This window comes from Cinclus cinclus, chromosome 3 (assembly GCF_963662255.1).
Source record: "Cinclus cinclus chromosome 3, bCinCin1.1, whole genome shotgun sequence".
NCBI lineage: Eukaryota > Metazoa > Chordata > Aves > Passeriformes > Cinclidae > Cinclus > Cinclus cinclus.
This window is the reverse complement of record NC_085048.1, coordinates 80,658,149-80,677,702: the sequence shown is the minus strand read 5'-3', so window position 1 is coordinate 80,677,702 and position 19,554 is coordinate 80,658,149. Positions and strand designations below refer to the sequence as shown.

The 19,554-nt window shown below is 35.5% G+C and overlaps 1 protein-coding gene across 1 annotated transcript in view; it reads left to right on the top strand.

Annotated features, from left to right (window-relative positions):
• Positions 1–19,554, top strand: part of SDCCAG8 (SHH signaling and ciliogenesis regulator SDCCAG8) — a 104,929-nt gene that overhangs the window by 62,476 nt on the left and 22,899 nt on the right. Inside the window, exon 16 of the mRNA XM_062489204.1 lies at positions 3,360–3,491. Within this exon, the coding sequence (XP_062345188.1) occupies positions 3,360–3,491 (132 nt within the window). The remainder of the gene's footprint in view (positions 1–3,359; positions 3,492–19,554) is intronic.

Sequence of the window (19,554 nt, the reverse complement as noted above, 5' to 3'; positions counted from 1 at the left end):
ATTTCCTCATTTTTGCCTTTAATATTTAAGTGTTTTGGAGGCTTACCTTTTTGGGTTTTTTTTCCAAGACTCATACAGCAAAGATGGTAGATAAAACCATAAAGTTATTTTTAAATAGAAATTGAAGTATTTCAATGGATCCAGAAGTATAGAAGGGCTTTTGTTGCTGTTGTTGCTTCTGCCCACATCAGTTATTTTGATATAACGACAAGTAAATGAGATTTGGCAAAATCTATTATGCATCTAATTACAAGCATGCATTTTACATTTTCATGTGATGTTGTAGCTTTGCTCGGTGCAGATTCAAAATAACAGTGATTTCATACAGGTCATTTGAGTGTATCATATCTCAGAAGCACACACAGATCCGTGACTGCCTGACTTGTGGGGCCAGCCTGAGCCTGCAGAAGTGCCCCTTCCTGCTGAGTTCAGCTCCAGTGGCAGCATTCCAAATGCCTGCATGCTTCAGTTTCTACTGAGTCCACCACAGCTTATTTCTCAGACTGTTGGACCCAGAGTAGCTGGTGGAGCAACATCAGCACATCCATGCTGTGTCCTTTAGTTGTGCAGGATCCATCAGACACAGTGATTAGTGCATAGGTTTCTTTAATTTGCCTTTGTCCCTGGCATTATGAGTGAACTCATAATGAATCTCTGAAGTGAATCTCTGAAGTTCAGCACTGTGTGCTTTGGCATTTATCCCCCTCTCTTTTCCTGCTATGATACCTTGGGAGCAGAGTCGTTCAGAAGCATTTACACAGGACTGGTCCAGCCTCTGGCTGGGTGGAATTCCTACTCCTGTATAAATGTACTATAGCATTCAATACAGTTACAGGCTTAGTACAGTTACAGTTGGCTTGGGATGTTTTTCTTTTTTTAACCCAACAATGTGGGAAGTTATTTAAATATCACATAGAATTAGCTGCTTTATCTTAATCTTTGGAAACTGAGGTGGATGAAAGGTGCGTTTAAAGATGCAGAGGGAATCACTGGCAAGTGATGATGGAAGACTCTTGGTATGCAGTATTGTACTGGACTGGTGTTCTCCCTTTAATGCCAGCACACATGAACCTTTTAACATGGTCCTAACTATTTTGTCCTTCATATGTGCAGTCCTTCAAAACTTCAGTGTCATTAAATACAATAAATCTTGGTGGTCAGACTCCTTAGGTAGTTGAAAGGACATTGTGTAAATAATGTAATAATTAGAATTTTTTTCCTGTGTTTAACTGTAATTACAAAAGATGTTTTAGGAGAAGACAACACTCATGCTTCAATGTATCAGAGCTCTGTTTTAGAGATTAAAGATTATGGTACTCATGTTTTTAATTAATTCATTATTTACTTTTGTTTCATTAATTGTAATTTTCAGTAGCGTTTTGGTTGATTTGAATTACTTGATCTTTCCAGAAAGCCATTGGGCATCTTCAAATGTGATGGAGATGAGTAAGTCCTTTTAAAACTTTGAGGCTTTTATCACCTTGAAAGTTGTTTCTGCTGTTTCCATGAATGAGACAGTCACATATAAATACAGAAAAAAGAAGCAGGATCTCCCAGTTGGGAAACCCTACAAATGTGATAATTTACAGTATTCCTACATGGCAAATGCTGTTGCTGAATTTTGCTGGCAAAGGAATGCAGAATTGAATTTAGTCCCTGTTATCGCTTGGTTGGGCTTTGTTGTGTCAGGTCTCTTTGAGCTGCTCCACAGTGAACCTTTACTTTTATCCACTGGCTGTCTGTCTTACAGTATCAGTATCAAGTACAGACTGCATTCACATTGTGCAATAGCAGTTGGTCCAGCTGGCAATGCTTTGTTAATGATGACATTTAAGTTACTAGTATTTCTGTAAAAAGATCAGTGGAAAAATTCAGTTTATGCTACCTTCTTATAGCATCCTGCCCACTATTACATACCCATCCACAAATTCCTGTGAACTGAAGGTTGATGTAAAAATCTATCAGCACAATTCTGATGTATTTGTCTGTGATCTTCCTTAATAGAGCTGTAACTCTCAATCTGAATTCAATTATGTACAGTCTTGGTCCAAAGTTTCCCTTGCTAAGTTCTTTTAGATTCACAGATCTTACCATGCATTGTTCTCTATTTAAGCATGAAAAGATCATGTTGTCATTTCTAGGTTTGACTTGTCAGTGTAACAAGATGTTTTTGAAGGAGGAGTATTCATTCCTCCCTGCACTTTGTTGTATTTTTCAGAATGTCAGTTGTTGTTGCATTCTGTAACAGCCAGGAAGGTAAAGTATCTTTCTGCTGTAATTGCAGCATATTTAAGTTTATGATTTAAAGATATATCTGAAGCTTTTAACCTTGAGATATGGAGTGGCAGATGCCATAAATCAAAATTTGCTTGCTTTTGATTTGTACTTTCTGATGGTATAGCAGATTCTGACACGTTCTCATTAACCTTTTCCAAAGAGTTAAAATTGTACAAGTGCATAATGTATATTTTATCACGATTTAATCTGAGGTCTTTTCCTGGTATTAAGAAACAGCTCATGCCTGTTTCTCCATGGGCTGATGGTTAGAGATGTAGCAAGTAGCAGTCCCAGGTCATTCATGGATCTGGTGTGTCTGCTCACTCGTGAAGAATAAGATTTGCTTAGAAATGACTGATATTCTTAAAGGCTGTGCTAAGTTTTATGTAGATTAGTGTGTGCCTGTATGATTTGTCCCTTGTTTCTTAAAGTTTTGTTAATTTTCCCCTTAGTGAGGCTTCGGGTTTTTGATTGCATGTGGGTATTTTTCCTGGGGGAGGGATTTATGGGGGTTTTGTTCTGTTTTTTTTTTTTTTAATATGTGCAATGTTATTTTAGACATAGGAGGTTACTAAAGTTTCTAAAACAGTACCACTGTTGAGAGTTCAGCCTTGTGAACTGTTGAGACTTCAGCCTATGAAGCCGAGTAAAGGTTGAACAAGGTTTTAGTAGCTGTTTTTTTAAATTAAATGTTAGCTTTTGCTAATAAAGAAGCTGAAATGTGTTTTCAAAATGTTAGCCAAATTCTTGCTTAACGAGTATGAATTTACATTTATTAATCTTATTTAACATCAATGCATAATGCCAAATGGCATGCCTGTTTAAATTAGGCTGAAATTAGCGTAGCCAACCTATAACTGAGTACTTGCCAGTGGCATATTTAGAAGATACCCACCAGTATAGTGTTCTTTTGTCTTAAGATTATCTGAAATGGCATTTTGTTTCTGTAAGTTCTAGTAATAGCTTGTTTATGTATTACATATAAATGTATGAAAATTTATAAATGCTGAAGCCACATATTGATGGTACACTGCAGGATGAAATCTGACAACATCCATCATTGCTTTGTTTTACTTCTATAGATCTGAAGTCAACCAGCTTAGTCAGGAAAAAGAGTATCTTCATGGCAGATTGGAGAAGATGCAGAAACGGAATGATGAATTGGACCAGCAATGTATCCAGCATGGGAGGATGCATGAGAGAATGAAGTCAAGGTAGGAGGTCCTGTTAATCTGTCAGTATGTGATATGCTCAACTGTACCAGTCATGTTGTGTAAACACAAAAGTGACATGAGGTTGTGTGAAAGTAATATTCTTTCCTTATGAAATGACCACTCCTTCCCCCTCCCCAACCATTCTGTTGGGGTTTTTTTAACATCTTTTGCTTGTGCCATTTTGGATAAATAAAAGGAAAGCTTGAGCAACATAATCTTCCAAAGAATTTATACCTAGTACATATGTGTGTGGGCTGCTTCGGCTGTTCTGTGCTCTAACTTGTATGAATAGTCTTACCATATTAAAAAAAAAAAAAGGGAGCGGAGAGCTGGGGAGGAAGGAGAGAGGAGGTTATTCAGTGATGTGAATGTAGAGTGCAGATGTGTGTTCCCTATTGCCATGTAATAGTTGCATTTTTGGTGTTCACCATCATTTAACTTGTATAAACAGACAAATCTTACTAAAAATTATAGTAACCAAAGAAATACTGAAAATTTACAGGCACCACTAGCCTTTCAGAGAAGCAGTGTCTTCCTCAGGATGAACTGAGACCAGCTGCAGCAAGACTAGTATGAAATATTTCCACCAGTATCAGTTGACTGTTCTGGCCAGAGTATCCAGACTGATAATGGCTTGTGCTGTGATATGGATTAGACTTCCTCAAAGATCACTGTGGAGTCTTTTCCTTTTGGTTCCATAAAGTTCATCTATGCTTTCTTATTCTGTTTTCCACTCCACATTAAGTGCAACAGGCACTGGAGGGAGTTTTGACGTTCTTGTGGAGGTAGAGGATGAAGAGGAGGGTGAGAGGCAACTCTGTAAATCCAGTCATCCAGACTACCTCTTGTCAGTAGTCAAAGGCAAGATGCAGCTTAACTTTATTTGGACTAGACAGCCCTTACTGGGAAAAATTCTGTTTGCTTTTTTTTCATCATTGACCACCTGAGAGGAGCAAAGCTTGCATGTATTAAAGCAGCCAGTTCTGTACACTCCTTTCTTTAAAGTATTGATTTTTAATTTTTGTTTTGCTGCCATCTTTTTATTCTCTGTCTATAATCTTCTTTCTTGCAAGCACTTCTTGTGTTCATTTCAGTCATCCAGAACCACTTCTTTCCTCTTCCCTTTCAGATTTCTGACTGTACCTCCTCCTGTTTTTCAGTAACCTTGGATTGTTATAATAATTTATAGCTCAGAGAACAAAGAAATTTAAAATTCTGCGACTGTGTCCCTAATCTGGGTAACCACACAATCTTTCAATTTATCTAACCTCCCTTTTGTTTTCTTTAGTTATGGAGGATTCTTGCCATACGTAGGATTCAAGGTTACTTTCAGGAAAATATTTTTCCCCCTCTTTTTCCTCCTAGCTGCTCTTCCGTAGAATTAAGCGTATCTAGTAGAATTTAAAAAGTGTTTTTCAAGTTTTTAGGGTAACCTTTATCTATTTTAACAAATAAAATATAAATAAAATAGGTCTACCAGAAAATGTTGCTCATTCTCTGCTGCAGCAGCAATCATTATACACTAGAAAAGACTGAAAGCATTAATCCACAATACAAAAGTGGTTTGAAAGCAGAGTGGTCATGCTGCAGGCAATGCCTTACCTTCTGCTGCTGTTTTGCAAACAACAGAGAAAACAGAGCAGTAATAGCATTTGTCTTATTTAATATTTTAGAATATGTGAATATGGCAGAGATTGTCAGGTGTTCTAACCATGAACAATATACAAGCCTTTTAGGAGATGGCTCTTTAAAACATACTTTATCATACTTTTATTATACTTTGTCATCTGGCACTCTATTAATTTAAAACCCAACTAATAAGTGACAAGACTGATAAACTGCTTTAGAAAATCAGTGTAATCTAATTTTAATTTCCATATGAGAATTGTAGTAGATTTTCGGGATTAATTCCTGAATGCTGTAAATTGGTCATGAAGCTTTACAAGTCTAGATGAAGAAAAGCAGAAGGAATAACTACTCCCAACAAATAAATCTCCCAGTTTTGTATTTTTATATTGAAGGAGTTCCACTAAATAAAAATAGCAATTTTTCTTTTCTGATTTTGAAAATAGAGATCTGACTGTACTATTTAGTAAAAGCTGAGCAATAAATAATAACAATGTATTTTGCCTCAGATTTTCATCTATCGCTTAGATACTAAAAATCACAGCAAAATACTGTTGATGATAGTTACTTCTTAACAGATTTGTTTCTCCTTTGTATGCAGCTACTAACAGCAGTGGTCTTTTTGCAACACAGTCCCACAAAGTGCATTCTGACCTAATTTTGTAGCTGCTGTTATTCTGATCTTGAGAAAATTTACTGTATTAAAATGATTTTGGCTAAACTTGGAACCTAACATTTGCATTTTAATAATGAGGTATTGTGAGATTTTTTTGAGAAGAAATAAATGTCCGGACTTTTTTTATCCAGGGACAGCATGACAGGCCCTCATATAACCGTTTTGTGGAAGAATTAATACCTAATTGATTAAACAGAATTTCCTTAGGAACAAAAGTGTTTTGGCAATCATAACAGTTGCGCTCCTGAAAGTGAACAAGATAAGTGTTATAGTGCCATTCCTATCTCTGTGAATATGTGCTGCAAATGAATATAATCCAAAATTAAATAAGCAAATTTCTAAGAAAGAGATTACTTTAAGTGACAGTCATTAAACAGGGTATGGAATCAGCTTTTTCAGTATAATGGAAATATCTAGCCCTTTTGGTATGTTTTGAAATATAAAAATGAAATATGGCATTAAAAGAAGTAGAGGTCCATCTTAAATGATACAGTTGTCACATGCTACCGAGGCAAACTTGAATTGAAAGATGTACAGTTTGCAGGACTAAGGTGGCATGTTAAAAGTCCAAGTGGAGTTGGTCATCATGTGTAACTTCATGGTTATGAATCTTGCAGAAATTCTTGTCTGTTATGTAGCAGAGTCCATTTTTATAAATTTTCAACCTCAAAGCAAACTGTCTTATTAAATTCTTCAAATTCCCTTTCTGTTGATTTGTGTTCGTAGTAGAAATTAGCAGATAGCAGAAAGTACAGAATTTCTTACAAGGCAGCTGTAAAGGTAGAAGCTAGCCAAGATTAAAAAGAATATGAAGCAAAGCTAAAAGGTTTCTGTCTTTTGGGGGTTTTTTGGTGTTCCACTCCACATAATTTGAATAGGTTCCCGATGAAGGAAAATTCAAAGCCATATGAATTGGGTAGTTGTATGCATAAAGTTGGTTTGTTTTTTTACTTAATCTGCTTTCAAACTGAATTCCCTGGTATGCATTTTCAGCTCTGTAGTTAGACCTATAAATGCAGATCCATTTTGTCACAAGCCCTTTTCTCTTCTAGTTTGAAGAGGAAGAAGGAGAAAAGAGTCTGCTTAGATCTGTTACTGTTTAAACATAGTTATGAATAAGTATTATTTGCCCAAGCTGCCATGGGTCAGGATTTCATCAGGCTGTTTAAGCTTTCATTGAACTTAATTAACAACTCCCATACTTGCAAGATTCAGTTATGGCTTTACTTTTCTGCATCTGTTCTTCTCGTAAAACAAACATTTGATTGTAACTCAGCTATTTAGAGGATTGCTTCTGTGGACAGCCAGTGTCTAAAATGGGAGGCATTTAATGAAATATAGTTTAGCTTTTTTCTGTGTGCTCCCTGTTGAAGACCAAAGCAATATGTGGAAATACAGCAAACATGGAATGGTATCTTCAAGCAGAAGAAGAAAATCCTAGTCATCCACTTTTACAAGATGAGCCAGAGATACCTTTACTTTTTATCAAACAGTTAAAGAAAAAAATAAAAAAAGAAAGAAAAAAGCATTTGGACAGTAGTTTATATGAAATGTAAGGCACTTTTAAAATCTTTTTAATAAAACATAAATTTAGAAGCTTCTAATGAGTTTCTTTCCAAACATTTTTCCAAAGTTCAGCATATGGAATTTGGGCTTATGAATTTTCTCTTAGACCTTCATATTACTGTAATTTTTGCTGTAATGTGTGTTCAATGTCCAATCTGTATAACATTAACAATGATAATGCATTTTATGCAAATTTGTGGGGGGCTTTTTGTTTCAGTAGCTTTTTGGAGGTGACACTGTTAGACATATTTCAACTGTATTTTTTTGCTAGCTAAAGTTAAAAAGAAGAGCCTACAGGACTGGCAGTTTGGGGCAGATGTGTGTCTATTCCTTAGGCATCAGTGGTTGTAAGTTAACTATAAAAATGTTACAACCATCTGTGTAACAAGACGGCAGAGATCTGCTCTCGCCTGTTACTATAAATAAGAAGGAGATTTGTTTGACTTCATAGACATTGGATTTATAAAGACTCTATGTGTCAAATTGTAACTACGTGCCATGTTGCTGAGATGCGTCTGCAGCCAACTACCTGGGGTGTCTTCCCCTTCAGACATTCTAGTGTAGTGCAGCAACTGTGCAGAAATGTCTGTATAGCACAACATGTGACAAATTATATTTGTTTTATACCTATGGCAAAATGTATGATTCTTATGGATAAGTTTATCTTGAAGGGTAGCTAAAATGGATCTTTAAACAGACCACTCGAGTGAAAATGTGATACTCAGTTTGACAAGGATTTTAAAAGCTTTTCTCCCACCATTAAATTTAGGGTTTTTGTTTTGTTACTAAGTAGTAGTGCATGCAAGATCATGTATGCTTGAGAGAACACGTATCTGTGAGAACTGAGACATATCTAGAGAGAATATACCAGCATTTTCAAATATCTGCCATGCAGAATTGCAGTAGCTAGTTTGCTGTCACTATTACACTGCTGAATAGAAACTTTGAATTTCTTGGCAAATCTTCAGTAGAACAACTAATTAAAATTATTTCTTCATAACTGGAGCAATCAAATTGCATTTGAGATTTTACATTTTCTCCCTAAAACCCTAGTACTTTTTTGTGTGCATGTGTGTTTGCAAGAAATAATGACGGATGGAAGAACTTGTTATAGCCTGAAAGACCTTTTTTTTTTTCCCCAGTCCAATTCATTCTCAGTTAAATACATTGTCTTTCTTATTCTACTGATAGATTAGTATATATTTTTTTAAAGAGACACTGAGGTAATTGTTCCTATATTTTATTAGACCAATCATCTATTTTGCAATGCAGTCATAGATTAAAAATGCATTAATCTTTAAATTTAAAATAGAGATTAACATATGTAGTGTCTATAGAACTTTTGATACTAAAGATATAAAGATACTCACTTTGTCTCAATGTCTAAAAGAGCAGCGTGTGGCACTTCTTCCTAAGCATCATTACTCATACCCATGTAACTTTGGTGTGGTTTTGCTGTAATAGGATGGCTGTAGCAATTGGAGATATTGTAGAATTGTTTGTGCAGCACTTCATGCAGGGAGTTTGTAAAAAGCTCTGTGGTCACCGTTTGTCAGCCCTGAGGTGCAGACAGATAAAACTCTCAGCTCTGTCCAGACCTTGGGGTTGTCACTATTACTTAATTTTTTTATCACTATTTAATGGACTATTACTATTAAATTTTTTAAATAAATAAACTATTATTTTTTTAAAAAATTAATATACTATTAAATATTACTATTTAATGTTTTAGATTGAGAAATATATACTCCAGAGAATTGCTATTAGGAAATAATGAATGGTTAATGTGTGTCCACATACATATATGCATTGGAAATCTTGTCAGATTTTGTCAGAGTCTGACTGTGTATTTGGCTTTTGTTTAATTCTGGGGTGTTTACTCACAGTTTAAATTCTCTGGAATAGAAATTGGATGTTCAGAATCTCTCCCTCCCTATTCCTCTGCCATTCACCATTTTGTCTATTTACTATATAACTTTTTAGCTATTTTTCCCTTTTTAAATAGGTATCTAAATGTAGTGTGGTATAAATACATCTATTATTTCTGCTTTTATATGTGTAATATTCCCATTCAAAATAGTTCATAAATTATATAAGCTTTTAAGACCCCAAACACTGTTTTTAAAGATTTATTTCACAACTACCTAAACAGTAGACAGAGAAAGCAACAATTTTCTTCATTGTTAGAAAAATTGAAGAAGTATACAATGAGTGAAATACAACATTTTCATAAAATGCTGCAAAATTGTGTGCAAATAAGTTCTCAGCCTTAAGAAGCAAATATGAAGCAGAGGGGAATATCCTAGCCAATATCCAGAGGGATATCTAGGAAACTTAATAATGTTCTGTAAGATGTATTCTAGGTCACAGAGTACTGTGTTCATCTGTTTCCAAGTGTGCGTATCTAAAAGATGTGTATGTATATATATAGTTTATACACAGATATATTTCTTCGAGAATGTATTGTGCTCCTCTGTAGGCTTCACCATTCCAGTTTGGAGAACTGATTTCGCTGATGATCTCATTGGGATCTTTCTTATTTTTGTTCTGAATTAATTTCTGTTTGGTTTGTACCTACTTGTCTTAGAGCCAAGACTCAGACAAGTAGTTCTTCAAAACAATCTGCCCTGGTAATGCAAATAATTGTAGACAGCGGGTGTATCTATTCAGTCCTACTTCTGGTTATAAGTAAAGCCTTCCTCCTTTGTTCTTCTTTTTGCAATAAGCTCTTCATCACCTTGGTGTTCGATTGTTGATCTTTTTTTAAATATGGGCAGTCAAAACTGTCTTGGGTCTTGGATGGGGACATTTGAATGTATTTGTATATACAGAGCTGATATATTTACTAGAAATTCCTTGATCGATAGCAGTCAAGTTTGCCTTTTAGACAGCTGCACGAAAAAGTGCATCCAGGATCTCTTTCTCCCAAGTAAATTCAACTATGAACTGAGACTGCATTGAGTATATATAGTGTAAGGCTTTCATCCCGTGTCTGCTGTTTCAGTCTTTTGAGTCATCTCTTTCTTTCTGTGCAGTATCCCAGACTTTCTTGAAGTTGATAACATCTCTTAAATTTATCAGCCCACTCCTCCTTTTTTTTTTTTGTGCTGAGTCATAACTCAAAATATTCAAAAATCTGTTCAAATGTGAAGAAATTCTCTGAGAATTCTTCTTCCCTTTCAATTGTTCCTGTTGGCTGTGCTATTTGTTTTAGTCAGTTACTTGTCAACAACGTAGTTAACAATTGCTGATGGGCATGATATTTAATGTTTTGCTAAAGTTAATGTCAGTAAGATTTGTTGCATTTCCTTTATCAAAAAATGAGCTGTCAAAGAGTTTAGGGTTCGTGTGACCAAATCTGCTTGATCTAGCTTATTTTTTCAGTTTCTCCTGTTCCAATTACCTCTTCATGCCCTTATATATTCCTTTCATTTTTGAAATTGCATTTGAGGTCATGTTAATGGGCTGATAATTATCTGAATTACCTTCTTTAAGAATTAGTTAATGCTGCACTTGATTTTATTGCATAACAATACTGTCAATATGAGGAAGAAGGTGTAGAGGGAAAGTCACAGTGTCTGTGTTCACTTTACACATCAAGACTGCTGGCCACCACAGTTTTATTGTTTGAAGAACTACAGGATGTTATCTGGGAAAGTTTTATCAGTCCAAAGAACAGCTAGGTAGAAAAATAGCCAGGTTTGCTTGTTCCTGTGTTCAACAGCTACCAGCTCTCTGACATATAACCCCTCTGCTACAAATGTGGTAATTGTCCACTTCTGAGAGTATATTCTACCCTACTACTTTAATGTATTCTGCCTTCTCCGAAACAGAAAGAGGGATAGTTCATGCCATCCAGAACTGAGTCAAAGCCTGCAGCTCACTAATAGTAAGCTTGTGTTCTTGTCTACCAGGAATGTAAAAAGCCCTGAAATATGTGTGATATAAAACAGCACAACATAAGGTTCCAGGCTGTTCTTGTTACTTTCTGTTGTCAGCACAGTTGTTGGTTTTCAAATTTAAATGTTAATTTAGCATTAACGAAGCATTCTTGATTCCTTTAAAATGGAGGTGGATAAAGGTGATGTCTTTGACAGCTCAGCCCAGACTCTCCTTGATTCGGCAAGATCTAGAAATTCTTGTCGCTATGTAGATCATAACTGATGCTGAAAAAGATGTGCCTAATTGGACAGAAGTCCACCCTTATTATTTTTTTTTTCCAGGGGAACCCCATTTTATTCTCCTACATTTGCTACACACCTGCAAGAGTTTTAATTTTAAGTAGGGTTTGCTTCTGGTGGTGATACATGATTGTGTTAATCCACCGATTCATCCCTTCACCACCACCGTATCTTCTTTGAAACACTTTCCTTCAGTGCCTGGTAGTAGCACCTCTTGTCCAAGGTGGTAGTTGTGGACCAGTTTTCTTCACGACTTTCCCCAGAGATGTGAAATAAAGAGGTGAGCAAGCTGGGTCATTGTGCTCCTTTGTTGTCTTGTGCATAAGAACATAGCTGTTTAATGGCAAGAGAAAGCGCTGAAAAATGTAGCTGTTTTGTTCATTCAAGTTAGTTTCAGTTTATTTAAGTTACCTGCTCAAATGTAACCAGAACTACAGAATAAAGGTTTCTACCTTTTCAAAAGGGTTATAGCCTTTCCAATGTAATATAAACTCTGAAGGACAGCCCTAAAAATCCATGTTCCTCCTAAAACATGTAACAGTCTTTAACAAGTTTTGATTTTTTTAGATCATTTAAAAAATTTAATTGTTGAAGTTCCTGACTGTTATAGTCACCTTCTTTTCTTTCTTCCACATCATTTTCCATCTGCACTTTTAAAGTTCATTTTCTGTACTGTATTTCTGTGATACCCTTGTAATGTGTAAGAAGAATTATAAAATAACAACCAAACAAAACAACCCACCCAAACAATTTTCGAATAGCCACTGTGAGACTACTACTATGCAGTAGTTCAGCAGCAAATACCTAGCTGGGATATCTGACTGTAATTGGTATCTTCCTATTAAGCCTCCAGTGAACTCACAATTTACAGTAAAGTTTAACTATTAACTCATTTGGCAAATTAAGCAGTAGCAGATTTCCTTCTAGTTTTGATTCCTGTGTATGATTCTGAGATTTTCAGACAAAGAATATTTAAAACCCTCTGTTCCCATATAGTGGAGAACTGAAAATTAAGACAGATGAGTAACATTTAAAGACCTTTGCAAGTGTGTCATGAAAATTTTCCAGCTCTGTAACAAAATCTATGCACCTGCCTGTTTCAAGGTTATTGTAAGAGAAGGAGACACAAACTAATGATAATTTATGTTTTAATATCATAAGTGATATAGTTTTGCAAGGTAATTGGAAGACTGCTTTTTCCCAGTAACTTCAGTGTTTCGATTGCTTTTGTGGGATCCAATACTGTTCCTCTGGAAACTGATCTGTGAATACTCTCATTTTCCATATATAAATCTAACCTGTTCTTAAATCTCTTTATCCTATAGTTCTTAAATCTGTTTATCCTTGATGTGTCTTAAGCCACTAGTTCCATACCAATGTTGCTCTTGAGAGTGGGATATTTTCTTATCATGCTGTTTGTTTCCATCTTTCACTAACTGCTTAGTTTATGCATTATGAGACCAGAGACCAATTTTTCCCAGTGTTTTGTCAGCTGAAACACAGATTTTATTTTGCCTATTTCTTCTCTGATTTCCACTCCCAGAGCTCCAGTCATGTTATCAGTTTCTAGAAATGTGGTCTTAAATGTGTTATCCCTCAACTGCTACTAGCAAAAGTTTTAGTGAAATAGGGATTATGTAAGTGTCTATAAAGAAGGACAGTATGATAAGACCAGCTTAGCATCTGTATTTCTAGGGTACTCCAGACAGTGTTGTGTGTGCTTCTCAGCAGGGCTTCACTGTTCGGTTCTGGAATAAAATAATGACAATGGAAAATATGAAACAAATGGAAAAGGATAATAAGATTATTCTGTGTTTGTTCAACTTGTTCTTTGTGAACTGTAAAGTCATGTATGGAGGGGAAGAAAGGGAAAATGACATTTTAGACTTTTCTAAAGTTCTTTTTAATCTCAGAGACCCAGATTCCACCTTTAGTTTTACAGATGGAAGTGGATCCTTGCCCCAAACATTTCTCATTACTTGGGGCCTGATATTGAATGGTCTTTCAAATCCTGATTTGATTCAAGTCAAGGTTGCTAAATAGTTTCAGGTCTCCAGTTTCAAAATGTTGTCTCAGTGGCACGGCTGAAATGACATTAAACTTTCCTCAGCTTATGTAAAGCAGTGTAACTTTTTGAGTTCTGCACTAGCACTTCCCACACTACCAGGGATATAGCCTTAGTTTTAGCTATGTGACTTGCATGTAGTCAAAAAAGGTTTTGGGGTGTTTTTAGGTTGTTTTGTTTGGCTTTTTTCCCTAATGCTTTGATCATTTGAGTGGCTGTCCTTTTATATAGATATATTAAAAAATACATATGTGTATGTATGTATATATATATTTACACTCAGTATTTCAGAACTGAATAAAAAATTGTCTGTAAATTGATACCAAACATGGACAATTGCACAGAGTAGATGTCTGGGAGCACATGACTTAAAAGCACTTTAACTTTTACCTTTGTGAAGGCTGTTAAAATCTTTTGTGCCTTGTCACGCATGTATTAGATGATGCAAAGGCTTGCGCTTCTCGAATAAGTTTTATTAATAAAATGCACAAAGAAGCTGAGCAGAGGCATATGTGTCCTTGGGAAAGGACTTTCATAGGCTGGGCAAAAATGGAGTTTCTGCATCAACTTCCTGAAATGTTAACCCATGTCAATTAAATCCACAGGAAATGTGTCTAGCGTTTTGTCCTTTTAAAATTTCCATTTTTAATAGGAAGAAGACACTCCAGGCAGTGCATTTCTGAGGGATTATTACATTTCTCGGGTGGCTGAAGTCACTCACCCTTCAGCCTTGTGCCTCGCAACACACCCGAGGCGAGCAATAATACCCAGCAAGGCACTGCCTGTCTTATCTTATTGCTTAATTATTATACCTATTTAATGGTGCTTAGAACATTGTCAGCTGTTGAGAAAAGGTAATTATCACTAGTCAAATGAAAAACACTTTTTTGGCTGCCTTACGGATACACATTTTACTGGTACCTTGATACATAATGAAGCCTGATAGCAAAACTTTTGCTTGTCTCTTCTTCAAGCCACAGCTGTTTCCCTGCTAAATTCATCCCATCTGTCTCCCCTTCCGTAAGGCTGTAGGCAGTATAGCATAAGTACAGAAGCAGTTCAGTGCTATTTTGGATAAACATAGCTGAAATTTGAATCTTTGCCATTTGCAATGCACACATTTTGTTTTACTGCTGTAAAGAGAGCTGTCAAAATAAAAACTACATGGATAATTTACTGAAATGCAGTCAAATAAAGGGATGATGAAAGGGAAAAAAATGAAGATATAATATAGGGTCACTCTTACATTCATGGCATATTCTGAATTAATTTAATTGTTGACCTCTTGACATTGCTGGGTGCAGAGGAGTTGGTAGTGCATAACAAAAGTAGAAGCCATTGAATTAGAATAGGACTTGAAGTCCAAACTTCATGTCAATAAGGGTAATCCTAGCAGGCAATTATTTGTGATAGTGGCCTGTTGAACTCTCTGACCAAGGCACAGTTCTTTGCTCATTTTGTAAGGAGTAGATAACTGTGTGAGATAATACAACTTGGAAATTAAATCCATCATTTCTATATGTAGCACTGTTCCTGAAAATAAAAGGACACCCTGACAATCACAATGAGGTGACAGTCATTACACCTCTTACTCTTTGCAGTTGTGATTGACATAGAAAAATATATATTGAAGCTATGTACAGATATCTTCATTGAGTTTGGTGTTCTAAAATGCATTGATGGTCAGTTGTCCAAGGATTGTGTTTGAAATTCCGGGTTTCGTGAAAGAGAAGATCCAAGTGACAGTGAGGTCTGCTTGGCTCAGATAAAATGAGTACAGTGAAACCTACAATATTTGAGAGTCTTTCAGGCAAAACCCTTATTAAAAAAAAAAAATAAAAATCCTGTATTCTACTGAAGCATTAAAGGTCCTATGGCACGTCTAGTAGGAGAAGGGCTTTGACCACTGCTTCTTGGACATATTTTCCTTTCTCTGTGTTAGTGTGTTCTATGTGGTCCATCTCAGAGAAATATTAAGACTGGTAAATGCTTGTAAATCTGTTGTAGCAGAATCTTGGAAGCAGTTTCTAGGTTAGCCCTGATGTGTATTTGGGATAGTTCATGTTCTGTAGAAGTTAGCTCTTGAATGCTTGTGCTTCCAAATCTTTATTGCCTTAGGCAAAGGTGAATAAAGCCATGTTTGTGCTAACCTAGAAGATGCTCCTGTTGACAAAGAAAGAAGCAAATGATGAACTTAAGGGTAGTGGACAACGAAATATCTCAATATAAAATTGATCTAAATGTTATGATCATAAAGTTCCTTTGGGGAGAAGCACTTTGTGGAATTCACTACTACTGAAATACTGATTTCAGTGTTCCCTACCGAGTTAGAGGAAGGGAAAAAAAGGGTGTTAAGTCAGTTGCTGCTGCTGTATTTACAGAACTGTTTTTAAACTGTACCAAAAGAAACAAAGTCTTTTTTATTGTTACTAAGAAAGGTACTGCAACAGGAAAAGCTCACGCAGTAGTTTTCATGTAAATATGTTTAAAATCAGTAGTCTATGGCAAGGCTCAAAACAGCATTACTCTTCCATATTAACAGAAATGTAAGAATTACTCTACAGACAAATTGAAATATTTAAAGATTTGAAAATACTATTTTTAGTTTTGCTCTATAATATGGACATAAATAATGTTGTGAGACTGAATGTTGATAGTTACTCCTGTAACTAATCCAGGAGCTGATAATGCACCCCATACTGCCAGATAATACTGCCCCAGAACTGGTACCTTCATGTATCAGTTTAAAGAAGAAGGGTTCCATTATTTTTTAATGGAAGCCCATTTCTTCAAGGACTCCTTCAAATGTAAATGCCTCTCACCCTCTGACTGAAAAAGTAGTTGTATTGACTCCTCTGAGGTCACCAAAGTATTGCAATAAACATCCAGCTACTGGGTCTTAAAACAATTGCTTTTACTGTAAAGATATTGTGATAATTCCTTCAAGTCCTATTAAAGTGTGAGCTGTTATTTTCAAAATAGTGCCTATGGTTTGGTCATCCTGTTTTTATAACACTCATCTGTTGGAACATGTACATTCACCAATGTAGTTTTTCAAGAAACTTTAGCTATTTTTTTCCCCACTCTCCAAAAGGAGAGATTTACATGTTTCATAGTGGAAATGGTCAGCTCCTGTTAAAATCATTTAGGTAGCTGCTCTAAGTTGAAGTGGGAGGCCTGGACCCTCATACATAACAATTTTGACAAATTCACTGCATTTTTTGGAACATGATTTCAAAAGTGCATGTAGGTGAAGAAAATCTGATTATTACAAAGAGTTTTACCCTCTTAGGGGGTTGCAGAGTTGAATTTGGGAATGAAGAAGTGAACAGCATCAAGAGCAAAACAAGTTATAGTGACTGTCTCTGCAATGTGCAAAGTATTAAGAATGTTGTCAATATTATGCTTTTCTCATATTTGTTAAATTATATTTTTGCATTCCAGAGTACCTTGCTGTAAGTATGTGCATTTGTTAAAGATGTGATCAAAACCCCAAGATTATGTGAATCCCTGTTGATCCTTCATCTACAGTGTTGAGTGTTCCCCCAGTGCTGGGACTGTTTATGGTGGTCTGGATCTAATAAAGGGTCTTTTTTCAAACCTAGTACTTAAATACTTACTTGGTTTTTGTCTGACCATCATCTTTTTACTTGCATCCAGGATTTTTTTTCTGTCTATGAGTTTTTTAGATCAGACAGAAGGCTGATCCACTCATTCTTTCTGCAGGTTAGTCTAAGGGGACAAAAGGAAAAGAAAAAAAAATGGGTTAGAGGGCTCACATACTACCAGACAAAAAAATAATCAAGTAACATGGAAAAAGATTAAAACTTCAAAGACAAAATACAAAAAATATCCTTACAGTGCTCTTTTCCTATTACCATTTTATATTTTTCTTATGTTTAAGGTAATTTTAGGTATTCCAACAGTATATATGAAGGGAATATTTTCTGGAAAAGTTCTGAAGATTTTTGGATCTTCTGGAAAAATATATATTTTGGATGTACACAGTGAGCAAAAACCTGTGCTTGTTCAAAATTTTTCATGCAATTTACTTGTTTGCTCAGTTGTCATGTGAGTTATATGTTCAGAACTGAAAGCCAGTACAATCTTCACAGAAGATTATTACTTTTTCTCTATCTTACTGTCTGCTCCCATTTTCAACTGCCCCTGTTTAGGCAAATTTTAGACTTTGTTATTATTATTGATGCTGATATTATGATTAGATATAATGTGCAAGTTTAACAATTCATAAGTAATCTTTTTAATAGTATCATGTCATAAGCTGACCAGTACATTCCAACTTTATGGTACATAGATGTTTTTCAACTTTTAGCCTAGGTTATCTCAAACAGACAATTACAGCATCTATTAGAAGTGCTTGCAGGTCATTTATAGAAAACTAAAATCATTTTCATACAGCAATAGTGAGCTCTGGTGTTTTGGGGAGGGTGTTTTGGTTTTGAATTTTTTTCTATTAACAGTTCAAGGGAAAAGCTTACCCTATATTACTTTGTTCAAATTCTTCCCTTCAATGAATTGTCTCTGGACCCAGCACACCCTGTTCCATTAGAGCACCCCCCCTCCCCAAGATGTACAGAAGCGGCTCCAAAGTTTTAAACAGTAGGGACTATTTATGCAAAAACAGAGGTTAAATTAATTTTGATAAAAAACAGAACTGATTAGCATCCTGATAGTTAAATTCATTAACAGAGTCCCTCAGTTGCACTTTGGTTAAAGCAGTGTTGCAAAATAAATGAGTGATCCTTCCCATGCTACTTTCTTTCCTTTTAATGATCAGTGGAACTTTGGTTGCTGGAAACATCTGAATTCATTTGGTCACATAAACACAACAGATAACTGTAGAGCAGAATTGAAAATTAGAATTACTTGAGATGTTAGTGTTGTTGGTGTGAAAATATAATCCTAAAATTTCTGTTCCAGTAAAATTTATTTTGTTCTATTTAGCTAATTTCTATTCATATTTTCAAATAGCACAGTTGGGGATTCTTTGCTTTGTAATCTTTTTGGGAAGGAATTGTTTTTCTAATACTTCAGTGACTTTCTGCATCAGATTGCAGGGTAGTGTTACAGTCAGTAATGTTTACATCAACAAATGTAAATTCAAATTAAATCTATTATTTAAATAGCATAATGGAAACACATGGTGCTTTGTAGTCATGTAATTAAAGAGGATCTGTGCCTCCAGGAGTTTATGATCTGAAGATCAAAACTATTTCCACATGCAACAGACCTCTTCTAAATTATCGGTCTACAATTTGGGGATTTTGTCTTGCATCTATTTCAGCATAAATTTTACTCCTGAGCAGAGATTTCAACCAGGCCAGTGCAGAGCTGTCTGAGATGCAATGCCTAAGTTTTGTACTTGACACTTTGTGTAGAGGCAATTTCCTCTCTAGCAGCAACACTGTGAACTAAACTTTGGGAATTGTACTAGTTTGGGGTGAGGAGGGCGAACTGAATTTCTTGTATTTAAAAAGGAGTCTGACTAGCCATGCTTTTTTTTTTTTTTTTTGGTCATTTTTTTTCCAGTTGTGAAAGTAATTTTGTGCAAAATTGCATTTGAATTGAATTATTCACTCATCCTGGGGCAATAGCCTGTATTCACTTTCCAGCTGAACCAACTAAAAATACGGGAAACAGACCAGCCTAGTATTCCATTGTTACCTTACATAATATGCTGTTTTGGAAATTATGATTAAGGCAACCTGGGTATTTCATGGATGAATTAGTAGATTCACAAACTGAAAGCTTTGCTTCCTATTTGTAATGGTGTTTTCTCCCTTCCTTTCAAAACTCTAGTCACAAATCAGAGACGTTGCTTTTATTCAAAAAGAAAAGAGGAGAACAAAGAAAAAGGGAAAAAAAAAATCAAGCCTCTTTTTCCCTTTGAAGAAATCTTTGCCTGAATTGCTGGCTGAGTTCCCTCAA